The sequence below is a fragment of the Aspergillus homomorphus genome (assembly GCF_003184865.1).
Source record: "Aspergillus homomorphus CBS 101889 unplaced genomic scaffold BO97scaffold_34, whole genome shotgun sequence".
NCBI classification, from domain to species: Eukaryota; Fungi; Ascomycota; class Eurotiomycetes; order Eurotiales; family Aspergillaceae; genus Aspergillus; species Aspergillus homomorphus.
The window spans coordinates 212,379-235,763 of record NW_020291920.1 but is presented as its reverse complement, the minus strand read 5'-3'; the positions used below and the strand labels follow the sequence as shown (position 1 = coordinate 235,763).

The following is a 23,385-nucleotide window of genomic DNA, read 5'->3' as shown; positions in this document are numbered from 1 at the left end:
CATTCATTTATCCATGAGAGACACAAGCTTCTCGGTTCATTTTTCTCTTTTCCGGGGTTTGTCTTGGCTTCTGATCTGCTCTATGCAGCCATGAATCATCTCCCGAATGAGTCAATTTCCTACATCTCCGGTTGCTTATAGACAAGAACTACCTTCCAGCTGTGTTACGATCGAGTCTCGACCACTTTTACGTACACCATCTACAATCCAAGACCACTTTCGATCTACAAATAGGAGAAACAATTTCCAATCCGCTACCGCCTCTTGCAGTGTCCTTGCATGCATGCATGCATGCATCTTCTCTCTTCCGGTCAGCTGGCATGCAATCCTGCATGGGCCCCCTCCTACTCTACTGCAGCAGCCGAGTGGCCGCTTCGATGCGCTCCAGGATGATAGAGCGCCATTTCTAGAAACAAATCAAAGTTAGCGGTGACTCTACATCCCCCCACTAGCTGAAACATACCTGGGAATTCGTCAGATCGCCCGCTTCCAGACTCTCCACCAAGCCCGGGTAAGTCGCCCCGGAGTAACCAGTCCAGATGCCGGGGGCGAACACGACGTGCTTGTACCAATTGCGACCATCCAGTCCCGGCTGGTACAGGAACTGCTTCTCGATGTTCTTGTACTTGTCGTTCACCACCCGGATCTGGAAGAGGAGTCGAACCTTCTTCCACCAGTGATACCATGGCACATCTTCGCCCAGCTGCGAGTCCAGGTCCGCTGCATGGGCGTCGAACCGCGCCGCTGCCGCCTGAAACTGGGCAATCGCCTGGTCCAGAGGCGCAAAGTCGAACCAAGTGCCCTCCGGGAGCTGCTTTGCCGCCGGCTTGATCTGGCTTAGGTAGCCTTCAAGTCCCAGCGCGTAGTCAGTCGCATTGAAGGCGATAATCGGAGTTTCAATCAGCTGGGCTGCAGCCAGCGCCCAGATCTTGGTGCACGCCTCGTGGTACTTCCAGCCCGGGTCGCCGAACCGGTCCATCCAGTCAAAGCTATCATAGTTCGAATGGTAATGGTACACGGGATCCTTGGGCCCACGTCCGAATCCAAGATCGTAACTGGCGACGCCAGCAAAATCCTGGAAGGCGGTGAAATCGCTGCCACTGCCCATCGTCGAGATGTGTCCATCCCAGACGTCGCGCACAGTTTGGCCCGGCACAGTCTGATTGGGAGACTGTACCAAGCCGGTCACCTCGTGGATAAGCTTGTTCAGCAGCGGGCTTGCGCGGGGCTCCAGTCGGGTGCCGGCCGCAGCCACGTCCACGTTCAAATAGGCGATATTGGCCTTGGTGAGCCACGGGAGCTGGTCTTCCACCCATTCTGTGGAGCCTAGCAACCCGTACTCCTCACCATCCCAGCTTGCAAAGACAACGGTTCGGAGCGGCTTCCAGCCGGCCTTGAGGGCCTCCCCAAAGCTGCGGATGACCTCGTTCATCGCGGCCGACCCACTGTTCGGGTCGCCCGCGCCGCCGGCAATCCACGCATCGCGGTGATTACCCAGAATCACCACCTCATCTTGGATGTGGCCTTTGACAACGCCAATGACATTCCAGAGGGGTGTGGTCACATACTCCTGCTCATTGTACAAGTTGATGACGACATCATCCGGGGTAGGCCCGATATTATACTCGACACCCTTGGAGCCGAGCTTACCGCCCTGCCACCACTTGTTGAAGTCCGATGCTTTGGGGCCATGTCCATTCAAAGCTTTCAGAAGCGGAATGACTTCCTGATACGAGATTGGCAGGGAGGGAATGGACGGGATCGAATTAAATGGGTCCTGCCGCTCACAGCCTGGCTTCGAGGGATACCCAGGGGTAGTCGGGTCACCAGGTGCTATGCCTGTTTGTCACGATCAGTTACTCGTGCCAGCAGGTAGCTGAAAGGGCGAACAAAAGGGGCCACGTACTTAGAAACTGCGTACTACCACGCTGCACAGCGCTCGGGTTCCGCGCGGGCCCATTCGGATACGCCTCGTAGCCGTTCTCCTCGGTGATCTCCCCGTCAGACTCGGGGTCATCGTACAGAATGACCCCAACCATGCCGAGCTCCTGTGCCCGCTTGACCTTCAGACCGCGGAAGATGCGGCCATACTTGCAGATGGCGATCTTACCCGCGAGACTCACGTTCGCGTCAATCAGATCTTGGAAGTCATGCACGGTGCCGAAGTTGGCAAATACAAAGGGGGCTGTGACGTTGCCGCTGGCCGAATATCCGTGGAAAGTCGGCACGCGATCGGGCAGACTGCTGGTGTGGTCCTCCTCCAGAACGTCCTCTTCCAAGGTGGCCTCGAAGGTCACCTCGGTGGCATCGCCCTTCTTCTTCAGAAGGGCCAGGCGGTGGTCTACGGGGTAATTAAGGAAGATGTCATAGGCGACAATGCTGGTGTCCGCGATGCCGAACTCCTGCCACCGCTCCTGCGTCCATACCGCCTGACTCAGGTTCTTGCCGGCCAGATGAGGGCCGGCAGTGTAGTAGTTGCTCCACTCCCGGGCCTTCTCGGCGGAAGGGGTCTCTTGGAGCAGAGCCTGCAGCTCTTCGAAGCCCAGACCGTGACCGTGAGGCCAGGAGGCGTGAGGGTAGGGATTCGCCCAGGGAAGATAAGACCAGATAGACCCGTGCTCGCGGGGAAGGATGGCAGAAGGGACGAGGAACAGGAGCACAGAGAGGGCAAGGATGAAGCCCAGGATGAAATTACAGGATCGGCGAAGCGCGTGGTGAGGGTACCGGTATCGCCGGGGAGCGATAGTGACGGCAGTGAGCAACGGGGTCGATTCCGAGGGAGCCATGGCTTTCTCCCTCATCTCGGGGAACATGGTGTGGTGGTGAAATAAATGGATCAAGATCCAATGGTGAAAGGGAGTTTAGATAGCTAATTCGCCAGCATCCATCGCAAGGAGGATGATGAGAAGAGAGAAGAGGAAGAGCAAGAGGAAGAGGAAGAATGGATGGGGTCAGTCAGGTAGTTATCAGTTGCACCTCCGCAGATGAATCAGCGTATCTTATCAGTCCGCGACCCAAACTAGTTTAGCGTCAGCAACTCCACTGTGACAGTCTCGGCACCATCACTTCCGTTCCATGGAATCCCTGGGCAGTCTCTCCCAACTCCAGCAACAGCTTATTTACTCACAATCACGGAATCGCACACCATCAAGAATCCACTCTTCCACCAACCTCCCTTCACATACATTCCGCTAAAAAAAAAGCCCTTGACTATCTCCACTTAAACAGATAGGTATCAATCGTCGAAAATAGAATATACAGCGCCGCACCAAGGTCCCTAGCCAGTGCAACAAACACGCAAAACAAGAACAAAGCAAGGAGTAAGAAACAGGCTGAAACAAGAGAAAAAAAAGAGGAGGAATTTTGAAGGCAATCCAGCCAGCCAGCCACCAATTTTTACAAAAATCAAACAGACAATGTCCCTTCCACACTGGTGGGCTCGTCCGTCGTCTCCTCGACCGTGATCTTATCATTCAATGCAGGATTCACCGTTTCACCGAGTTCCATACTGTCGCGTAGAATCTGTCTTGCCCGCTCGTCATCCACCTGCATATCCTCCTTCACCAGTCTCACCGCCAGCTCCGGCACTAGTACTGCCTGCGCATACCCGACCACGCCGGCGGTGTGGATGATATGGTCCTGGGGCGCTAGACGGCGCAGCTTGCGAGCGTATCGTGCCGTGATATGTTCGAGCCTGCGTAAGATGCATTAGTCGAGTCTCGCGCGGGGGAATCAAGGCGTGATAGATAGACACGGGGGGAAATAACACTTACATCTTCGTGGAGCCGCGAGTCCCGTAGTACCCGCACGAGATATTCACCAGTCCCTCGCCGAGCATCTCCAGCCGGAAGTTCTTGGCCTCGCCGGCCTTGAGCTTCGTGTCTAGGATATTCCTGTAGAATGACGAGCTGCCCGGCTCCAGGACTTGGTCCAGGCTCTCTACGTGCGGTCCGAGGCGCGCGTCGAGTCCGTCCCAGTCGATAGTCGGATAGCCCTGCTCCTGCCACTTCCTTTCGGCGGTCGGCTGCTGGTGCGATTCGCAGAATTGTCTCTGTTCGCGCATCCGTTGCTTCGGCTGTGCTTCGAATCGTATGAGGAGCTCACGCGGGACGGGTTCTTTGCACCACGGGCAAAGGGAGGGTGTCGCGCTATCCATCTCATCGTCGTCGCCCGAGGCGAGCAGGGCCTCGTCAAATCGAGAGAGCTCCTCCAGCAGGGTTGACGATGCGGAGCTTAGCGGCGTGCTCGGCGAAGAATCGCTGTCGTCGTCAAGATCCAAAGATATAATATCCCGAGCGGATGATGTGGCGAATGAGGAACTGGAGACCGTATCGCGGGGAAACGGGGGCGGCGCTTTGAACTCGGGTTTCGGGCTGGAGTCAATAATAGCACGTGGCACCTTGAACTCCTCCGCGCCCTGTGGACTACTGCGCGATTTGCTCGCTCCTCCCTTCGACGCCTTCTTCGATCTGTTTTTTCTAACCGGAGACTGCGACGAGGCGGCGGAGACGGGAGACGTCAAACTGGGAGGAGAAACCCTGCCGCCGAAGGATTTCCTGGAGGCATAGCTGACCGTCGGTTTCCTCCGCTTGGAGCTATTCGAGGACCGAAACTGCGACGAAAAGAGCACCTCTTCCCCGTCGCTCGTCGACTCCCCATCATCCGTCATATCAAGTAGCGTCCTCGTCCGCTTCCGGTCGGCCGCCGCCGACGACGCGGAGGAGGAGGGGGCGGGAAGCTGCGACTTCTTCTTTGTCCCAGCGCGCTGCCGCGAAGCCCGCGGCGTCTCCCCGCCCTCTGGCGACTGCCGCGCAAGTTTCTTTTCCTGTAGTGTAGGCCCCGCTCGGCGCGCGTAGCGACTCGGCTTGCCCAGGTCATCGTCCGACAGATCCACCGAGGCTTGGCTCTCGTCTTCGCTGAGGCTGAGCGGTTCGTCGTCCGTTGCGGGCTCCGGTCGCGCGCTCCCCGGTGCTTGGCTTCCCTCGCCTGTGCGGAAACTCGTGAGCAGATGTCCGCCTGATATGGGGTCGTTTCTTGTTAGCCGGTTCGACGCGAAGCTTGGATTGGGCTTCGCCCGTGCGCGGGTCGTGAGGGACATTCTGGGCGAACGGTTCGGCGCGGGGGTGGAGGACTGAGGAGGGAGAGCAGGAGGATTGGTGGATCAATTAGAGGTAGATAGGCACACGAGGAGGTTGCGAGCGGTACGCTGGTGAGTGTTACTGCTCGATCGATCGGATAGTTTGAGACTTCGTAAAACGTCGTGTGCTGGAGCTTTTCTCGTTCTGGTGGTGGTATAAGGAGTGACTCCGTAGTTCGATAAACATAAGACGATTTCCTCGACAGTGGAATGATTGGAGCAGGCTATAGTCAGCTCATATTAGTGCCGGTAAGGCTGTATCTACCCAGTTATTACCGAAAGAAAGCAGTATGTCCAGTAGGGGTGGGCGTGTTGGAGAGGAGAAGCGAGATGAACTGGTTTGAAAGATGCGGTCGAGGAGGGACGCGCGTGGGTGACACGCTATCGGGGGGCCGCTTCTCCGCACGGCGGGCTTGGGACTTTTGTTTCGATAGAGCTGCCGAGAAAAGATCCTCCATTTGGTTTCAAGCACACGACTGAACTAATCATGGTCAACAAGGGTAGATGGAGAATCAGGTCTGGTCTTGTACTAAATTTCCTCAGCTAGTAGGCTAAACTAGGTATGTCTATCCATGCAGGGCTATCCTTGTCGTGCGAGACGCTAGCGTGGCTATCGATAAGAACTCCTAGATCTGACATGAAGACTGATGCACATTGTATGTTAGGTAAGATATGTAATTAGATAGACAGATATATGTTGACGACATAGACCCAGAAATAAATAATGGCGGGCCTATGTTCACAAAACGCAAATGATAATGGCCTCAAGCACGCCGAAGAGGGCCTCTGACCCGGAAGAATGAAATGCAAACAATAAAACACAAAGATTTGGACCGCATGGCTTGCAACAAATCCAGGGACATTAGCACAGTACCGAGTCTAATTTTCTCATTCAGCCATGTGATCCATAGCGGTGGCATGTGGCACGTATGATACCAAGGGAAATTGACCCGTAAGCTCAAGGTAAGATCATAGAAGAGGCAGTTGAGCAAGTCACTGAGTCAGCGCTTGAGCAACGCCAGCATGTACACGAACAGAAATCTCATTCACATTATGTAGCATATTATCATGCTTCGTCATCACTCAAAAGTCATTTGGATCTCACTTTCATCACCGTCTCCGATGTCATGTTCAGCCCAGGCATTGGGCTCCAGAGCCATAGCACCCATAGTACTAGCGCCCAGGGCGGGCATCGTGACTGTAGACCGAAGCTCTGGCCTGGTAGGCTGGGCATCATATGAGTTGGAAGCCCCGAATGAGGAATGAGAACGTGGTAATGGTTCGTGGAAGGAAGTATCGAAGGTCATCTCAACTTCCTCCTCGTGATGTGGAGAGTATGGTGGAGCTTGGCGGGAAGGACTATAACTTGGTTGCTTCTCCGGAAGCGTCTGCGGAGGAGGCGACGTTGGCTCGTAAAACTTCGTCTCTTGTGTTTTTGGCGGCGAGGGAGCAGGGGATGGACTCGCAGGGGCGCTCAGGTCCAATTTCATAGGTGGAAGGGTCGACTCAAGCTGTTTGACTTCGAGATTTTCCGAAGCCAGCTCAGCCCGAATGGCATCAATGTCGAACAAGACTGACCCGGTTCCATTATTGGTGTCAGTAGAGCTTCGGGCTGTCGCATTGTTGCGATCCACATCGTATGTCTCCCACTTCTTCTTTTGAGCAAGTTTGCCACGCTTGAACAGACCAAATCGCTTCTTCTCAGGTTTTTGCTCAGCGTCACGTCGCGCCTCGTCAATCTCACGAATGAGCTCTCTTTGCCGTTCTGCGTGGTTTTCGGGGTCAGGGTCTTCGATCTCTGCGAACTCCTCACTCAGCACCTCCCATCCAACCTCTTTTAGTAACCGAGGGATTGCGGTACGGTAGTCCATGTGACCATTGACAAGCTTCGTGAGGTCGAAGTTCTCCAATCCTGGAATGCCTTCTATAGGAGCAAGGCCTGCTACCTTCATGATACCGCCGCTCGTCGCTCGGAACAGATAGCCCAAAATCCAATCATTCGAAGCGTAACCGTTGACGAACCGACCAGAGACAACACTCCGCGCCTTCAGATATTCATCCCGGTTTGCCACCATCGGTGACCCGAAGAGGTAAACATTCTGGACCAGTCCATAGGCGCCCTTATCTGCAAGTTCCTTCAGGCAAGAGAAGATTACCCTGGCGCCAAGAGAGTATCCCACAAGCGTGACAGGCCGCTTCCCCAGGTTATGCACCATAAGTGAGTCTGCTAGGATTAGACCTGCCGCGTTGGCGCGAGTAAGCGAGACATTCCAAGGGTTATCGATAAGATACGACAGTTTGGTTAGTACAAGAGGTAGTTGCAGAGATGCCATCAAAGCTACTAGAACGGTCTGTCCCAGAACTTGCTGAAGACCTTGCGTCAGAGCCTAGGTGTATGTTAGCGCTGCTGCAGAACAAGCTCATGTTACCATCTCACCTCGGTGGCTAGGATATTAATGGTATCTCCCATACTCCGCAGCATTTCAGGCTCCCACAAAACCGAGTAGAGATCACCCATTATGGGATCAACGGTACTGAAGGGCAGCCGCACGTCATCTACTTTGCCAGTCATCCAACCAGAGACAGTAATAATAAGATTTACTCTCTTGTTGTTGTGCAACGGGCGATACTCGAATGTCTGGACAGCTCCCATTCGCCTTTGAGACGCTCTCAACCCAATTGTACTTCCCGTTAGGGTAGCACCGGAAGCAATCAACGCTGTGCCCCCAACACCACCAAGGAACGCGCTTGTTCCTGTAATGCCAACGGTAGTGAACCCGGCCGCTAAGCCTGCGCCGATGACTGGGGCCAGCAATCCCGCGGAGAGACCGATCACCAGACCGCCACCCACTGTGGCCAAGCCCATGATCATATATTTATGTTTCAGCGCCATTTTGCGTCTCTTTTCCATGTGCTCCGTTTCGTCCCAGTTCTCTTTGTCTGCAGACTCCTGCATCTCGAGAGCATCAATCACGCGCTTTTCAAATCGAGCAATCTGTAGCCACGGTACCTCCATCGATTCGCCCACTCTTTCAAGTAGGGTTCGTGAACGGGCATCATAGGCAGAATCGGCGATAAGAACGAGAAACAGATCGCAAAGCACAGTCCAGCGGAGATCGATATCAATCTTGGCCGAGGTAGGCAATTGTGATGGGGTACGAACCTCCGGAAGATCTTCCCCCTCATGTGTCTCGTAAGGGGGCGGGGATGTTGACCTGGATGATTGGTCAAGTTCTGTTGAGATACTACTCCGGTATTCTTCCCTCAACGGAGGAGACGAAGGCGAGGACAAAGATCTCTTCGGTGTATCAGTTGCCTCAGCAAGAGGGTTCTTAACGCGAGCATTGCTCATGAGTGGTCGGACAAGATCTGCTGGCTGCACGCCGTGTTCTGCCAGCTGCTCAATCATGACTTGCTCCGCTGCGTCTATCTCCATATGAGAGTAGAGCCTGGCCATCATCGTTTGGCCCCATTTGCGCATCGAGTCGATACCGCCTTGTCTCGCCTTGCGGCATCCCTTGATGGAGGGGATTCGGTTCATCTCTAGAGCCATCTGCCACAACGTAAGTCGAGTAACCCCAACGTACGCAATCCTCTGGCTCTCGGTCAAAAGGTCTTTCGTGGCTTGCATCTGGCTGGTAGGGTCACGCAGTTCCTCCTCTACCCCAGCAGAGTTCGCATGGCTGTCTTTGAAGAGGTAGCTTGTGTCTTCATCCATACTGGTCGCAGACTGAGCATCCTCATCAAGCTGCACCCGAGTGTATCCTTTGCCAGCCCCACCCATGCCACTGTAAACAGCTTCATCGCTTTCTACATTCTTTGAACCTTTTGCCACAAGCCGACCATAGTCATCATAAACGTCCATGTCACCTAGCGCAGGCATATCCTTCCAACCGCCATCATCGTCTTCTTCCTCACTCTCTTCCTCCGAATCTATAGTTGTGTTCAAGTGTTGGTGCGACCATTCAGATGCCTCCAAGGACTTCCGTTTCGTCTTGCGTAGATCGGTCGAATGTCTCGTGTCGTCATGCGATGGAGTCTTGGTATACGGCGGGGGCGGCTCCTCGTCCCTAGGTAATTCGCGGTTCTCGGGGGCCACAGGAGGTTCCGTTGGGGCCCTGGTCGAAACTTCCTTCTCCTGCACCACAGGCTTCGGAGAGGGTGGTGTTGCTCCCTCACTTTCATCATTACTAACGACCCGCGACTTTTCCGTTGTCTGCTCATCGGACCCTAGCTTCTCGGCCACGGTAACTTCGGTGTGTGAAAGTCCATCTCCTTCATCGCCATCGCGTCCCTGGCCCTGCTGGGAAACATCATGAAAAGTCTCCTCACTTTCAGAAGATTCCCTCTTCGGACGCACCCGAATCGGCAATCCAAAATCATCAAGCTCCTCCTGCGGCTGCTGGGGTTCCGGGTTGGCTGCTGCGGGTTTACCTGACTCACTACTGAGGGCGGTCGTCTTATCTAGAGTAACTTCCCCCCTTTCGCTGTGAACAGCATTGACATTGACATTCCCGTTCAGCGTTATATCCGTGGTTGCGCTTGGCGAAACAGTGGCGTTGGCAGAGGGCTTCGAGGTGTGCGAATGGTGTGACAGATCTGCAGCGTCGTCGTCGACAGACTGGTCAACAGGACTGGGACTGGAGACTGCGCTCATTCTTCATCTGAGTGCTCAATTTGCGCCCCACACTATTTCGGAAAAGAAAGGGCTGTCCCTTTTCGTTTTATTTCTTTTGTTCGGGAGTCAACGCTTTCTGGTGGATCTATCTTCTAAGTCTCTTTCCCTAATTCCACCGTGCTGCAGATTCCGATGTGGGTTGTCGACTACCCATTCGTGCGATGTTTCCGGATGCGCTCGAACACTTTTGGACAGATTGTTGTTCTCGGTGGATCAGGGAGGAGGAAGAGGTAGCAGGGAGAGTGGTGGTTGGCGACCACGTATCAAATTCGGGGGGGAGATTCCGGAGGCTGATGAAGCAAAAGTAATGAGGCAGGCAGGCAGACAAGTAGGCAAGCAGGCCGCGGAGGTGTCAAGGTTAGTAGGTTCAAGGAACTTGGGATCCCGGGTGGAGCACGCGGAGGGGGGAAGGGAATGAATGGCTGATGATTATTGAACGAGGGGGCAATGGGACGATCAGCCAAGTTTCTTCTGATAGTTTATCGACGGTGGCAGGTAAAAAAGAAGGTAAGGGAGTCCACCCAACATGCAAACGATTCCTCTTTCCCCTTCTCTCCAGTAGGTCAGCACAAACAAGTTTGTTTGGGGTCGAGTTGGAAACAAGCCTGCGACCAGGCCAGGTAGTAATCAGTACAGTAGACTAGTTGAGATGGTGGCCCGCATGGGGAAGAGGGAGAGACGACCACGTCCCGCAAGCGGTAAGTGTGTATTGTGGCCCCGGGACAATGGAGAGCACTGTAGAAAGGAGGAGCATCACGTCACGTCATGGAGTCCGCACTTTGTTGGAGTACCCAGAGGGAAACCTCGCTGAATGCTAAGCACCGCATCTCTTGGAGCAATAACAGATAGACTATAGCGATAGGATCATGATTGACCACGTTGGTTTGGATGTGCATTGGGAGGCTTGAGCATGGATGTAAATCCATTGACTGATAATCCCCGCCCTTACTGTAAGTTTACGCGGCCCCGTTACCGATCCATTACATAATCTGCGTGCCAATTGTACATACTCTCAGATCCAGCCACTGTACGTACAACAACGTGCCTTCGCATCGTCCGATCGAACTTCCTGCTCTGACCTTCTGCAGGGGACCAGAATCTCCAACTATTCTAGAAACCAGCTCGGGATTTTCGTTGCGTGACGGTCGTCGGAATTCTGACACAAAGCTTGGCTATGAGATTACTCAACGACTCTTGGCATCTTGAGCTGCAGCCGGAGAAGTGGCCGATATAAGGACCAGAGCCGGGCAGCTGCAAAGACCCTCAAACAGGCCAGGCACCTCGCTGAAACTTGAATTCGTCATTGATGCAGATGCAAGTGCAAACCAACCAAACAGCTTGCCACCTTGCGCATCAATTCATTTAGTACCATCAGGGTACGCGGAAGCGCGCAGAGTATGCCCCAGGGTGTTGGTGTATTCCATAGGACGCTACGCACGACCCCAATTCCATGGTAGAACGAGATCCAATTCCAGCATATCTATTGGACGATCCATCCCGCGGATAAGAGAGCTATGCATCGCCTTGATCAAGCAGACACAACAAAACAATGACAAGGTCTGAGTGAGTATTGTCATCCACAGGATAGGTGGAACGCAGAAATTATTCGGAGATGGCTGCCTATCGTAGCGGTCAGGGCGGAAATTGATACTCCGTTCTAGGTAAGATTGCTCCGTAGAATGGCCCATGTCTTGATCTCGATATCTGAGGCAGTTGATCCATGCGGACATAAATTCGGTTATGCCGCTTGGCTGGCAGCTACTTGAACCGCCAATAGCAAGCTGTCAAGTGCTCGATCGGCTTGCTGGGGAGAATCAGATGGCTTACGACGATTATCTTGATTTGGGGGTAAATCTTTAGCACGTTACGCTATAACATAGGTCCTGCATGCCAATTGTTGCCTGGTGTCTTCCCACATTGTTAGGTTGCCGAATGAGCGAGTTCATGTTTCAATGGTGAAGGTCAAACTCCACTTAGTCATCATTTGTCCGATGATTCCGTGCTTTAGTTCAGGGTTTGCCTGTTCATTTCTGGGTATTGGAGAAGGGAAAAACTAGGCAAAACGTTGCCGAACCCTCGGTGACTTTCTGGATAGTAATTGTCCCGCTTTCGGATCGTCGGAAGTTCCTTGTCAACCGATGCCCGATGACAAGCTTTTATCATTCGTGCTTTAAAGAGTCAACCGCGAGCTGAGAACTGCTTTCTAGCGGGGTTGCTGATTTCGCTTCGTCTAAACAACTTATGTCTCTTCGAACTTGTACCGCTGGAGGCTCTCATCTCTCTTAGGGCCGGTCTTTCCCTCTGACTTGATACTGACTGCTCTTAGGTTACAAGCTAGGAACCACTAGATAGGGCCCTGTCTGGATTGCGCCTGTACAAACGGAACTTTTATTGAATTTCTATCTATGCTCGAATCTGAGGTAGGCACGGACCCTCAGAAGCCAGGCAAAGTTGGTAAAGCAAATACACTCCCGTCTGGCAACCACTCATCAAGCTCCATACCTGTTTTGGGAGGTGAGGGATTACCCTGCAGACTGCTAACTGATGGGGTCCGCTGCTGCTGCTGCTGTTGCTGCATATCATACACGTATTGAGGAGACAACATGGGGTTGGGTGTCTGGTAGCCTGAAAACTGGCTGGCATTGGACACATTCCGAAAACCGCCTTGATCTGGCGACCAGATTTGATCCACAGGGGCCGGTACTCCATATCCTCCGGCGATAGGATGGAAAGGCGCAATAGGCAAAATATTGTAGCCCATCCCAAGCGGCATATTTTGGTGAGACGGGTCAAACGATGGCTGTTTCTGGCTCGATACATGTGACTGGGACGCCGATGGTCCCGCATTGATTGTTGAGCTCAGACCGACAGCTTTCTGTCTCTGCTGCTGCTGCAAGCGGTCATACCAATTTCGCGCTTTGACGGCAACGACGTAATACCATCGACTCGGGATTTTGTACTTCTGACCTCCGCTAGCCTCTGCGAGTCTCTGAGTCATTGCATCCAGATATTTGTCGACATTGACAGTTTCTGATGTGATGAACTTCCCGAGCGCACCTGCGCTGACCGAGAAGTATATCTTCAAGAGCGACATCATCGCCGTCCCGACCCGGGTATAAATCAGATTCGGGATCTTGCGCAACATCTCAGTGTCACAGCTGAGGAAGAAATCCAGCATTTCATGGGCGGCATTCATCCATTTTATCGTGATGTCTACGCGGACCGCGCTAAGCTGTGTACCGGTCGACTTCACCTTGCCCTCAGGGGAGGGAAGAGTATAAAACTGTTGTTTGATTGCATCTGGGTCACGGTATCCCTCACCGACGGCCAACTCATATATCGCGAGATTGGTGTAATGGTATTCGAAAGTCATGGGCACTGATCACTATGAGTTATCAGGTGTTTCGAAACCAGTGTCTACCAACAACGGTGACTTACCAGTGAGCATGTCAAGCGGGAGTTCCTTGCGCCACGAGAGCATACGATTGTCAAACCACCGCAGAATAGCTTGGAGGCGTGATTCGGTCAGGGGCGCGGTTGAGCTGGTATCGTCAAGGCCGAAGGAGGTCATCGACTCATCAACTATCCGCTGGAGATCGAACCAAGTAGCCATGTGCCGATCGACAGCGTTTGGCGATCGCTCCAAATGCTTGACGCACTCGGCCAACCAATCATTGAAAAGAAGGAGATTCGGTCGGCGCGTTTTCATTGCGATACTGTCTGGGATTAGCATACCTGCTTTCATTTGTGCGGATGCATACCTTACACTGATGTCAGGTGATAGCAGTACAGTATCGTCCTGGCTTGTCCCGCCATCTGCTCATCAAAAGTGGCTCTTTTGCTCGCTCTGCGATCGTTGCTTTTGTCTACACGGCGTTTTGAGGCCAAACCAATTTCCAATGCCATTGTGGCAGCAATATGCGTGTACTGAAAAAATTGCAGCTTCAAAGGCGAATCAGGCGGATGGTAGAAGACGATCATGATCATCAATGCCTGCACCAACTCCAATGATTTGTCTCCGTTGATGAAGAACCGCTCTGCATAGACTCGAATGATCTCCTGGTTCAGGAGGGCTGCCAACTGAGCATCGAGAGAGACACTAGCTGCGGCAATGACGGAAAGAAACAGGACCGGCCTTGAACTGCGAAGTTGGGTGGCAGTTGTATGTGGGGGCAAGACGACTATCGGCGCGAAAGCCGTAAGCTCGGTAACATAGAAGGCGACCAACTCATTCGCATACTCGAGGGATACCAAGCCCCGATCGATAACATCCTCTCTTGGAATTGCATCGTACGGATACGGGTTTGGCGTTGGATTGACGACGGGGGTGTTGACAGGACCACCATCATAGGTATTTGGATATGGGGAAGTTGATGGAAAGCTGGGTGAGAGGTCCATGGGTCGATTTGAATCTGCACCGCTGCTAGGGGCATCTGTGATTGTGGAGATGGCCTCGTTTGGTTCGACGGCCAGGTCGGGTTCCCGGGATTCCTCCCTTTCGCTGGTTGCACTTTCTGCACTGCTTTCATCGGCACGCAGCCTATCCTTGAGAAGCGATCGCATCTGTCGCATCTCCTTCTCCAACTGGGCCACCCGAGAGTCGGTTCGCTTGCGCGGCCGTCGTCTCTGAGGTGCCACAAACACGCAGGTTCTGTTCGCTTTCGCGCATCGTTGGCATTGGTTGGGAGTTGAGGGATCGGGTAAGCAGCGAACTTTCAGGCCGCGACACGATTCACAGGAGCGGTTTAGTTGCGGGGTTGCGGCTGTCTGATGAACGAGATGCGAATCGCCTGGGAGCATATTGGGTGTGGTGGACATCTTTTTGGCCCCCACGTTTCTCTTATCGCGCTGCAGGTATCTAGATCGCACGCGATCGACCGTAGAAGCAGGGGTACAGGAAGGCGCGAGCCCTAGAGCGATACTTCGTCAATCTCGTAGCAAACAGTCAATGTGGACCTCATGCTCTTCAACCTCATGTCAGGTAGATCGGTTTGTTACGTTAGACACGAGTATGGAGGATCGGGGTCAACGTCTCCATGCCGGTGCCGTAAGCCAGATCGAGGGGAATGGGATCAAAAGACACCTAGAGGGAGTCAGTTGCAAAGCCGAGGCTGGACTTCTGCAACAAAGTGATGCCAATCAGACAATCGCTGGCAGTTAATGCCTACCTGGAGTGCACGTTCATGGAAAAGATCCAATTGGATGCCTGATGATAAGGACTGCTGCACAAACCGCCATATACCCCGTACTGGAGAGATTAAGGTCTTTCCAGGGTCGATAGTGCAGCTGAAGAGTGCAGCTGGGACAGTGGGACTCGAATTCAAGCCTCAGTCATGTGAGGTTCCAGCCACAGGGGGAGTGGAGGGGGTGGAGGAAATCCCCTGTCCTTTCTTGATCGAACCATGAAGGCTGATAACCGGTGTCTTTCCTCAGAGGGGACTTGGCGAATCCTCGGTCCTGGTTAGTGCAGTCCCTAGTGTCGAGCTGTCTGTTTGGGTGACTGGAAAGCGGAAGTGGAGAGACGAGATCAACTAGACTAGATCCAGAAGCACCCGGAGAGCGGGCGTGGACTGTACTGTACATTATACACTTTTAGCTCTAGACCGAGGGTTGATGAGACTGTTGTTCTGAATGAGGATAGAGAAAGCAAATGGACATGTTACCCGAGTTTCAAGCTTGGTGCAAGCATTGGGCTGTGCCATCGAGATTGTAGCAGAAGGCCAAAAGTAGGGAAGAAAAGAACAACAGGTTGTTGAAACTTGAAAGCAATATCGAAAACCCCTCCAAGAATCAAACAGTAGGTAGAGACAGAAAGCGGAACTCTCATTGGAGGGAGCTAAGAATATAATCCAACTATAAATTGATAGAATGTCAAACTTGACGAATCAGGGGTTGTTGTTTCCCGTGCTACGAAATTCGGACCCTCAGAAAAGGTCCAGGCAATCAATCCGCCGACTCTGGTCGTTCGCCGCGCCTCCCTCAGGCAGAAAGTCTCAGAAGAGTCATCAGAAACTCAGAAGGGACTTCAACAGCCAAACCACTGTATCTTCACAGTTCACAAGTATCTACAGGAGTGGCTAGTCGATGTATACCTTTTTCTACATTTCTCTGCAGAGCGGAAGTCCTTCCACGGAACTAGTCTATGTCTAGCTGCATTGTTCACAGCATGAATTATTCTGAATTGTCCCATAGGCCGGCACAATCCAGAGAAAGAAATAACTGGAAAACTTGTGCGAGCGCAATCCAAACATTATGCATCGCATTTGGGATATCGATGAGGTTATGTAACTATCCCCGCAATCGATGAATATCTTATTCGAAAAGGATATCCTACTTCGTACTCGTACTCTGTTGAGGTGAGCGTCATTGAGACCGAACTGCAACTGAACTCAAAAATGTATCGGTGTATGACGACTGCCAGTGCTGTATGAACCCATGCATGTCCGGCGCGAGGCGGTATTCATGTACCATGTATCGAACAACGCCAAGGGCGACGCTTTGATAACGAGTCAGCGGTACGCTCAATACCTGGCAGATTTGATGGCTGTCATGGGTACTATACAAGCATTCGGGGGCTTGCCAAGAGATCCCCGGGCATGCGATAATTTCCCAAACTGCCAAAGTACGGACTAGGGAGGGATGACTTCTACCTGATACTCCATACACAAAGCTTACGCGAATGGGGATAATTTAATGTCGCAGGAATGGGAATGATACCTGGCCTTTGCGAAGGAGCGTCAGGCAGTGCGTGCTCATGCGAGGGGAAGGTGCTAGGCAGGATCGAAGGAACACAAAGCTGCAGTCATCTGGCTCTAGCACCTGAACTAATTTCCTAGCAGTCTCTTCAATTGATGCTCTTTTAACATGTCGAGAGTACGACTGAATTGTCCATGAACAACATTGAAGAGGTCTAAGCACGTCCGAACGGGGATCTCGTCTGCAAAAAGCCCTACCATGCCCATCAGTCCGAGCCTCAAATCCACCGCAAGCATGGCGAAAATGTTGCTGAAGGACTTCGGAAGTTGGGAAAGCAGACGACAAGGTTCCCCCCTCGTCATGTGGGGAAATCCCCCACTTGGAGCCCGGAAAGATTTTTGCTTGTCGATACCTGCACCAGCAGCGTGGAGATCCATCAATCAAGCCCTGACTTCTGTCAAATACGCTGCCAACGAGGCTGAAATCCCGAGCAGTGACCCCTATCTCCCATCCCGTGTTTGTTCTCAACAGCAGAAGGACAGTTGTCAGGCGGGAAGGGGGAAGGGAAACGGGGATAAAGTCGTGGTTGAAAGATGAAGAGATTGAGTGAGCGGAAAAACAGGGCTTAGACTATGACGCGGCCCCAATTTTCTGGATTGAGGTACCGAGACCGAGTCCCCCAGCCGCTATCGAAAAAGGGCCAAAGGAATGGCTAGGCGGGTGTTGCTGGTTGCCATGCTATTGGTGAGTAGAACAGCCTGCTGACGCCATGGTTCCTCCAGCACAGGCGTCGTACGTAGCACGATGATATGGTACCATCTAGAGGTGCAGATACCCCCGAGTCTGTAGTTATCTTGCGTCTACTGTATGTGCCTTATGCCTGAGGAGTAATGTGTGACAATGGAGGAATTGAGTTGTTATTGTTATGATTCATGTTGCTCTTGCTGTTGAATGCCCTCGGAGCAAGGAATGGGAAGAAGATAACTGCGAAAGTAAAAGTGAGCCGGATCGGCACGGTAATTCCATCCACCATCGCCAAGGCTTGCAAGGCTGTCTGTCCGTCCTGTTGCGTCTGTTGCCCATTGCCGCCGCCCGGTTCTTGCCCTGCCACCATTGTTATCGGCGGACGACGGTACAGTACTAAGTACGAGTAAGTTGGTAACTGCGCACGCGACCCCTCGTCCTTTAAGTTCTCTTACGGTCTTCCTATTCTTGTACGCAGTTTCCCTGCCGATCCCGGGCATTATTGTGGATCGTGTTCATTCTCTGTCCCCGACCTTGTATTATTATTATTCTTATTGCGATCCTTGCCCTTTCGTCGTCTTTTCTTTTTCCCTTCTATAGTCTTTCTTCGACCATATTCCTAACCTCCTCCTGAGATATCACCAATCCGAACTGCATTCCCCAGTCTAGCCTTGTCATCCTCCTGAAGGTTTCCATTTTCCGGTCGCCTCTTATCGCCGCGCTCATCCCTGGAAGTGACATCGGCACTGTGATCCCGCCCACTCCGTATCATCACCACAGCCTCCCAAATCCCCCGGCCTTATCTCCGAATTTTGTGCAACATAGAACCAGAGCATGCGGTCGCCTCAGTTGAATTGAGACTGCGCGAACGAGATATACATATATTCGTACATACATATATAATTGTCATCGCAATGTGGTTTCCAACAGCCTGGTTGCTCATCGCTCTTTATGGGTTATCACTGGCTGCCGTGGGGTCGTCCGCCGTCGATGTTGATTTCATGAGCGTGAGGCCTACTGTGGCCAAAGAATACTCTGGCAAAGGAGGAGAACCAGGGCCAAAATACTTCAGTAAGTTTTGATTCCGTTATCTTCAATCGCGCCCACACGCGGGGTACCCGGGTAAACAATTGAAGCGCATGCTGACCCACAACAGAGGAATCCGAGTAGGTCACTATCTTGGTTAAAATCTTGTGGGAGACTGTAACCTTTGAACTGACATGTATCCTGGCTAGCTTTCATTATCATTATGATGGCCGGTAGGTGTTTGGCAATCAACCCATAGTACTAGGCATATGTTGACTTGGTTGCGTACAGCTTTGCCGATCAGGAGCTCTCTGACGACGAAACTATCCCACACCTGTCGGAACTCATCCGAACCTATCTGTCAACAATGGCAGACCTCGGTGCGGAGACATGGATCATGCACGGAACCCTTCTGGCGTGGTGGTGGAATCAGAAGGTTGTGCCGCTTACTCTTGGAACATGCGTTGTGCCTCCTGCTGACGGCTGATTAGATCTTTCCTTGGGACAATGACCTCGACGTTCAAATTTCGGAGCCGACAATTCACTTTCTGGCCGATTATTACAATATGACCGAACATCATTTCGAGATTCCTGGGGTCGAGGGCGGAAGGACTTACTTGCTCGAGATCAATCCTAATTACGTCATTCGGTCTACCGACGACAAGCTGAATGTCATTGATGCGCGTTGGGTTGACACCTCCTCTGGATTATTTATCGACATCACAGCCGTGCGCAAAGATGACGAACGACGCGAACAGGGTGACCCTGGCGCTTTGATGTGCAAGGATGGTCATCGCTTTGATGTGAATGGCGCGCATACCACCGGCACAGTATAAAGGCTAATCGTTTTACAGGAGACCGAAATCTTCCCTTTGCGGAACAGTTACTTTGAGGGTGTTCCTGTCAAGATTCCGTTCGAGTATGTCCGACTCCTCAAGAAGGAATACGGTTCGAAGTCTATGACGGCTACCACATTTCAAGGGTAAGGTGTTAATCCTTGGCCAGATGGTCACACATGCTAATATGGATGTTTAGGCACCACTTCAATGATGTTACAGAAGTATGGGATAAACAAAGGAAGCGTCAGTTCTGGCGCCGCCAGCCAGTCGACGTACCTGTTCGGACCACGCCTCTTGGGCCTCTGTTTCGATGATACGCGACCATTTCCACCAACATCTAGGGCCTAGCGAGCACATCGGCGCCTGTCTATGACACTAATGATTTGATTGGGTTCAAAATCTTTCTATATAGTAGTCACTTGTTTGCATATATATGGCGTTGGCCTCCGGAGCGCATCACCACCTATTCGCAAGTTGGCTACATTCGGCGTTTGGGTCTTTCATCGTTATTCGGCTTTCTTGTCGTCGGCCTTTTCTTCTTGTCATGACTATTCATCTGTTAGATATTTTTGGGACCAGGGTCTATCACTTCTCGGACCAGTGAGCATTCGAGTCTCTCGAACAGTTCTTGTGAATACTATATTCATTACACAACTCAACGTTTCCTGAGATAACAGCGCATATGGATGTTGGCTCAAAGGCTCGCGAACATATCACGAGGCAAGCAGCCAGACTGCATTGAGTTGTGCCTAGTTCCTGGCTGGCACTAAGTCTAAGTCCGCGCGGGTCATCGCAAAGATTGCCTGTTTGAGATATGTCACTAACGCAACAGTATACCGGTGAAACCTCCACGTCAGCCACGCCAGGGGCTGTTTGACATATCTAGTCTTTGCCAAGCCTCCACATTGTGTTGGTAGGTACTAGGGAGGCTTCGCAGGAAGAGCAAGTTATGTTCTTTTAGAATAATTCCAGAAACACATGTCAGAACCAGTGACTCAATCAATACGAGCCATCCCCTGCTTTCACGTGACTTTGAGACTTGATTACGTTAGAAGCTGCTACCCTGACCAATGAAGCTTGGTCGAGACCTTTTCCGACCCCCCCACCTATGAGTCGATGACTGAGGCTGGCAGTATTAGCCTGGTCAGTAACTAACGATCTTAATCAGATCCAATTCACCACCTCCTTTCATCTCATCTACTTCTTTTTTGTTGTCTCAGCGCCCACTCTTTTCGGACTGCCACTGTCATTATTGACGATGTGGCATGCTAGCGACTCTGTTACATTGATAATCCCGTCTGCACCGTCATGTCCTTCCATAGTCCACCGCTCCCAGCACAACAACGTTCGGCTTTATCCACTGTGACCTCGCCAGCCTTATCTGCGCTTCCCTCCCGAAGAGACTCGGATAGTATTGTTCAGGGCCAGGTTGCGACCGAAGACCATCACACCGATCCCCATTCCTCGCATGAGCTACATAGCTTACGCAGCTGTGTTACCTGTCGCCGGAGGAAAGTGCGCTGCAACAAGCGATCTCCGTGCTCGAATTGCGTCAAGGCGGGTATCGAGTGCATCTTCCCCCCACCTGGAAGGGCGCCCCGCAAATCGAAGCGGCCTCAAGACGCAGAGCTTCTGTCTCGACTCAGGCGCTTGGAGGGCGTTATCGAGCATCTGAATGAAAAACGAACAGCGTCGGTATCGGATACGCCTTCCCCGCGTCAACCACGCAGCGAGAATGTGAGCGCACAAGGCCCGCCAGCGCCTCACGTAGGCGATGGAGATGGGGATGGGTGTCCGCTCATGCTAAATGCGGCTAATGTGGACCCCCTGAGGCCTATGGCATCGCGAAACATAGAGCATGAATTTGGTCGACTGGTCATTGATGAAGGCCGAAGTCGCTATGTGAGCAACCGTTTCTGGGCTAGTCTTGGTGATGAGGTGAGTCGCTTCTTTGCTTACGTCCGCTACTATTGGCATGCATTTTTGTATTGACTGTGCGATCAAGATTGAGGAGCTGCAGGATATCCTTGATCCATCATCATCCGAGGATGAAGACTATCCCTCTCCGGGGTCATCGTCAACCAATTCCGCTAATCATGACGGATTCATTTTCGGTTTTTACTCGCTCTCGCACTCACTCCGCGATTTCCTTCCACCGCCGCCGAAGGTCTCAGTGCTCTGGAATATTTACCACGAGAATGTGGCCCCTATGGTCCCCATCGTTCATAAACCCACCGCCAAGCAGCTCTTTACTACCGCGGCCCATGACCCGAGCAGCTTGGACAAGAATCAGGAAGCACTTTTCCTATCAATGTGCTTGGTAGCAGTCATCAGTTTGTCTCATGACCAATGTATCGTCCAGCTAGAAGTGGACCGTGATGCTGCTGTGAAACGCTATCGTTTTGCGGTCGAGCAAGCTTTAGCGAAGGCCAATTTCTTGAACACACAGAACCTGATGCTATTGCAAGCTACTGTTATTTTCCTCATTGGAATTCGTCGCGAGGACGATACCAAGTTTGTGTGGTCCATGACAGCTCTCGTCCTCCGCCTCGCGCAAGGGCTTGGTCTTCATCGGGACGGAACGAAGTTCGGATTGAAACCTTTCGATACAGAGATGCGTCGGAGACTGTGGTGGCATATTTGTTTGCTAGACATTCGTTCATCTGAAGACCATGGCACGGATTCGCAGATCCACGAACGAATATATGATACTCGGCTTCCGTTGAACGTGAATGACGATGACATTACACCAGATATGCCAGAGCCTCCCCCAGAGAGAATCGGTTTTACTGAGATGACCTTCTGTCTCATCCGCTGCGACATTACTGTAGCTCTTCGACGGGTGAGCTATGCCTGCCCGAATGGTCATTTCACTTCTGGCACCCGAGTAATGTCTCCGGATAACTGTGGAAATCTGATCAAAGCCATCAATGCCCGCATCGAGGAACGATACATCAAGCATTGCGACATGAATGTGCCCATACAATGGGTTTGCGCTACGGTCGCTAGACTCATTCTCACCAAATTGTGGCTTGTCATTCACCATCCTATGACCCGGTCTGACCGTGACGCCGCTCTGTCCAATGCAAATCGAGAGAGCTTGTTCGCAACATCTGTTGAGGTCGCTGAATTTGCGCGTCTACTAGGTGCCGATAAGAACACATTCAAATGGAGCTGGCTTTTTGCCACGAACATGCAATGGCATGCCATCGCATTTGTCTTGTCGGAGCTTTGCGTGCGCCCGTTGAGCCCGCTGACAAACCGTGCTTGGGAGGCTGTGAGTAATCTCTACCGAGATTGGATACGCAACAGCAAGCAACGGAAGGGAATGCTCTGGCGACCACTGTCGAGGCTGATGAAGCGCGCGGCAGCTCATAGAGCAAAGCAGGAAGAGATGCGGGCACAAATGGGCCTCAATGCAGGCTCTTTCCAGGATGTGCCATTCACCAGTGGCACTGGACCTTCACTTCTTCAGCTTCCTCCTATATTACCCCAGCCCCTCGCACAGCGAGATCTAGAGATATCATCTGTGATGCCACAACAGGGTACATTGCCCCAGACAAGCGGGTTAGAAATCGATCTTCGGAAGGGGCCGATGGATGCAATCATTGACCTGTTTCCGGGCGTTGACTGGCTGAACCCTCAAACGGCAGCAATGGAGCAGCCAGTTATGACTACCGGGGACGTCTCCATGAATTCATGTGTTGCACCGACGGCCACGCCGAGCCAGACCCAGCCGGATTCACAGCTCAATTGGGAAGAGTGGGACCGAGTCATGCATGACTTTCAGATGGATTTGCAGGAAGCTAACACGGAGAATCCGTTTGCAAACATCTCCGACTGGCTTGCCTGATGTGCTTTTGCGGTATCATGGACACAATATGCACTTACCTTGTTGTATAACCTTTCTATTCCTGCCGTGACCCTAGAGGTCTTTCGCCCTTCGCTCGAGCAGGCTCAGTGTTGCGGTATAATTGGCGACGCTTTCAGAACTTTCTTATGAACTTCCCCTCTCTTCACGATCAAGAAATACCCATCTCCAATCCCTATCGCGATGAATTATGACTTGACTGCAATGACTGTATGTATGATAAGCCGGCTGAAAGCAATCAAGCTGTCTTGATGAGATCGCGTGGGATATGCCTGCAACTTTGTCTGTCAAACCTATGCCATGTATCATAATCAGAACATTATAATCCCCACAGAAACTCTAAAAAGTCGGCGAGACAAAGGCATCTGATTCTATCGACCCAGCAAATAGGCAA

General features: G+C 52.2%; 6 protein-coding genes across 6 annotated transcripts; 2 read left to right on the top strand and 4 right to left on the bottom strand.

Moving 5' to 3' along the window:
- Nucleotides 1-349: 349 nt before the first annotated feature.
- Nucleotides 350-2,786, bottom strand: BO97DRAFT_350749 (M28 family metallopeptidase; the record flags this gene model as incomplete). The annotated part of the gene is made up of 3 exons (XM_025691956.1): nt 350-406; nt 464-1,839; nt 1,907-2,786. The coding sequence occupies 3 exons, from the start codon at nt 2,784-2,786 to the stop codon at nt 350-352; spliced, it is 2,313 nt and encodes a 770-aa protein (XP_025549018.1).
- A 338-nt stretch (nt 2,787-3,124) lies between these two features.
- On the bottom strand, nt 3,125-5,440 carry BO97DRAFT_445166 (RTC4 family protein). Its single transcript, XM_025698517.1, has 2 exons — nt 3,774-5,440; nt 3,125-3,694 (listed from the first exon to the last, which is right to left on the bottom strand). Exons 1-2 carry the CDS (start codon nt 5,096-5,098, stop codon nt 3,406-3,408), a joined length of 1,614 nt encoding a protein of 537 aa, XP_025549017.1. The 5' UTR covers nt 5,099-5,440; the 3' UTR covers nt 3,125-3,405.
- Nucleotides 5,441-5,801: 361 nt separating this feature from the next.
- Nucleotides 5,802-10,152, bottom strand: BO97DRAFT_479732 (DUF726-domain-containing protein). The gene is made up of 2 exons (XM_025700710.1): nt 7,575-10,152; nt 5,802-7,524 (listed from the first exon to the last, which is right to left on the bottom strand). Exons 1-2 carry the CDS (start codon nt 9,792-9,794, stop codon nt 6,217-6,219), a joined length of 3,528 nt encoding a protein of 1,175 aa, XP_025549016.1. The 5' UTR covers nt 9,795-10,152; the 3' UTR covers nt 5,802-6,216.
- Nucleotides 10,153-12,249: 2,097 nt separating this feature from the next.
- Nucleotides 12,250-14,633, bottom strand: BO97DRAFT_350924 (C6 zinc finger domain protein; the record flags this gene model as incomplete). Its single annotated transcript, XM_025691960.1, has 3 exons — nt 12,250-13,193; nt 13,254-13,531; nt 13,582-14,633. The coding sequence occupies 3 exons, from the start codon at nt 14,631-14,633 to the stop codon at nt 12,250-12,252; spliced, it is 2,274 nt and encodes a 757-aa protein (XP_025549015.1).
- A 3,089-nt stretch (nt 14,634-17,722) lies between these two features.
- On the top strand, nt 17,723-19,776 carry BO97DRAFT_407408 (putative mannosylphosphorylation protein (Mnn4)). Its single transcript, XM_025695631.1, has 7 exons — nt 17,723-18,326; nt 18,412-18,421; nt 18,491-18,514; nt 18,573-18,717; nt 18,773-19,084; nt 19,136-19,263; nt 19,317-19,776. Exons 1-7 carry the CDS (start codon nt 18,170-18,172, stop codon nt 19,432-19,434), a joined length of 894 nt encoding a protein of 297 aa, XP_025549014.1. The 5' UTR covers nt 17,723-18,169; the 3' UTR covers nt 19,435-19,776.
- Nucleotides 19,777-20,312: 536 nt separating this feature from the next.
- Nucleotides 20,313-23,346, top strand: BO97DRAFT_407406 (putative C6 transcription factor). The gene is made up of 2 exons (XM_025695630.1): nt 20,313-21,058; nt 21,126-23,346. The coding sequence occupies exons 1-2, from the start codon at nt 20,429-20,431 to the stop codon at nt 22,971-22,973; spliced, it is 2,478 nt and encodes an 825-aa protein (XP_025549013.1). The 5' UTR covers nt 20,313-20,428; the 3' UTR covers nt 22,974-23,346.
- The last annotated feature ends 39 nt before the right edge of the window (nt 23,347-23,385 follow it).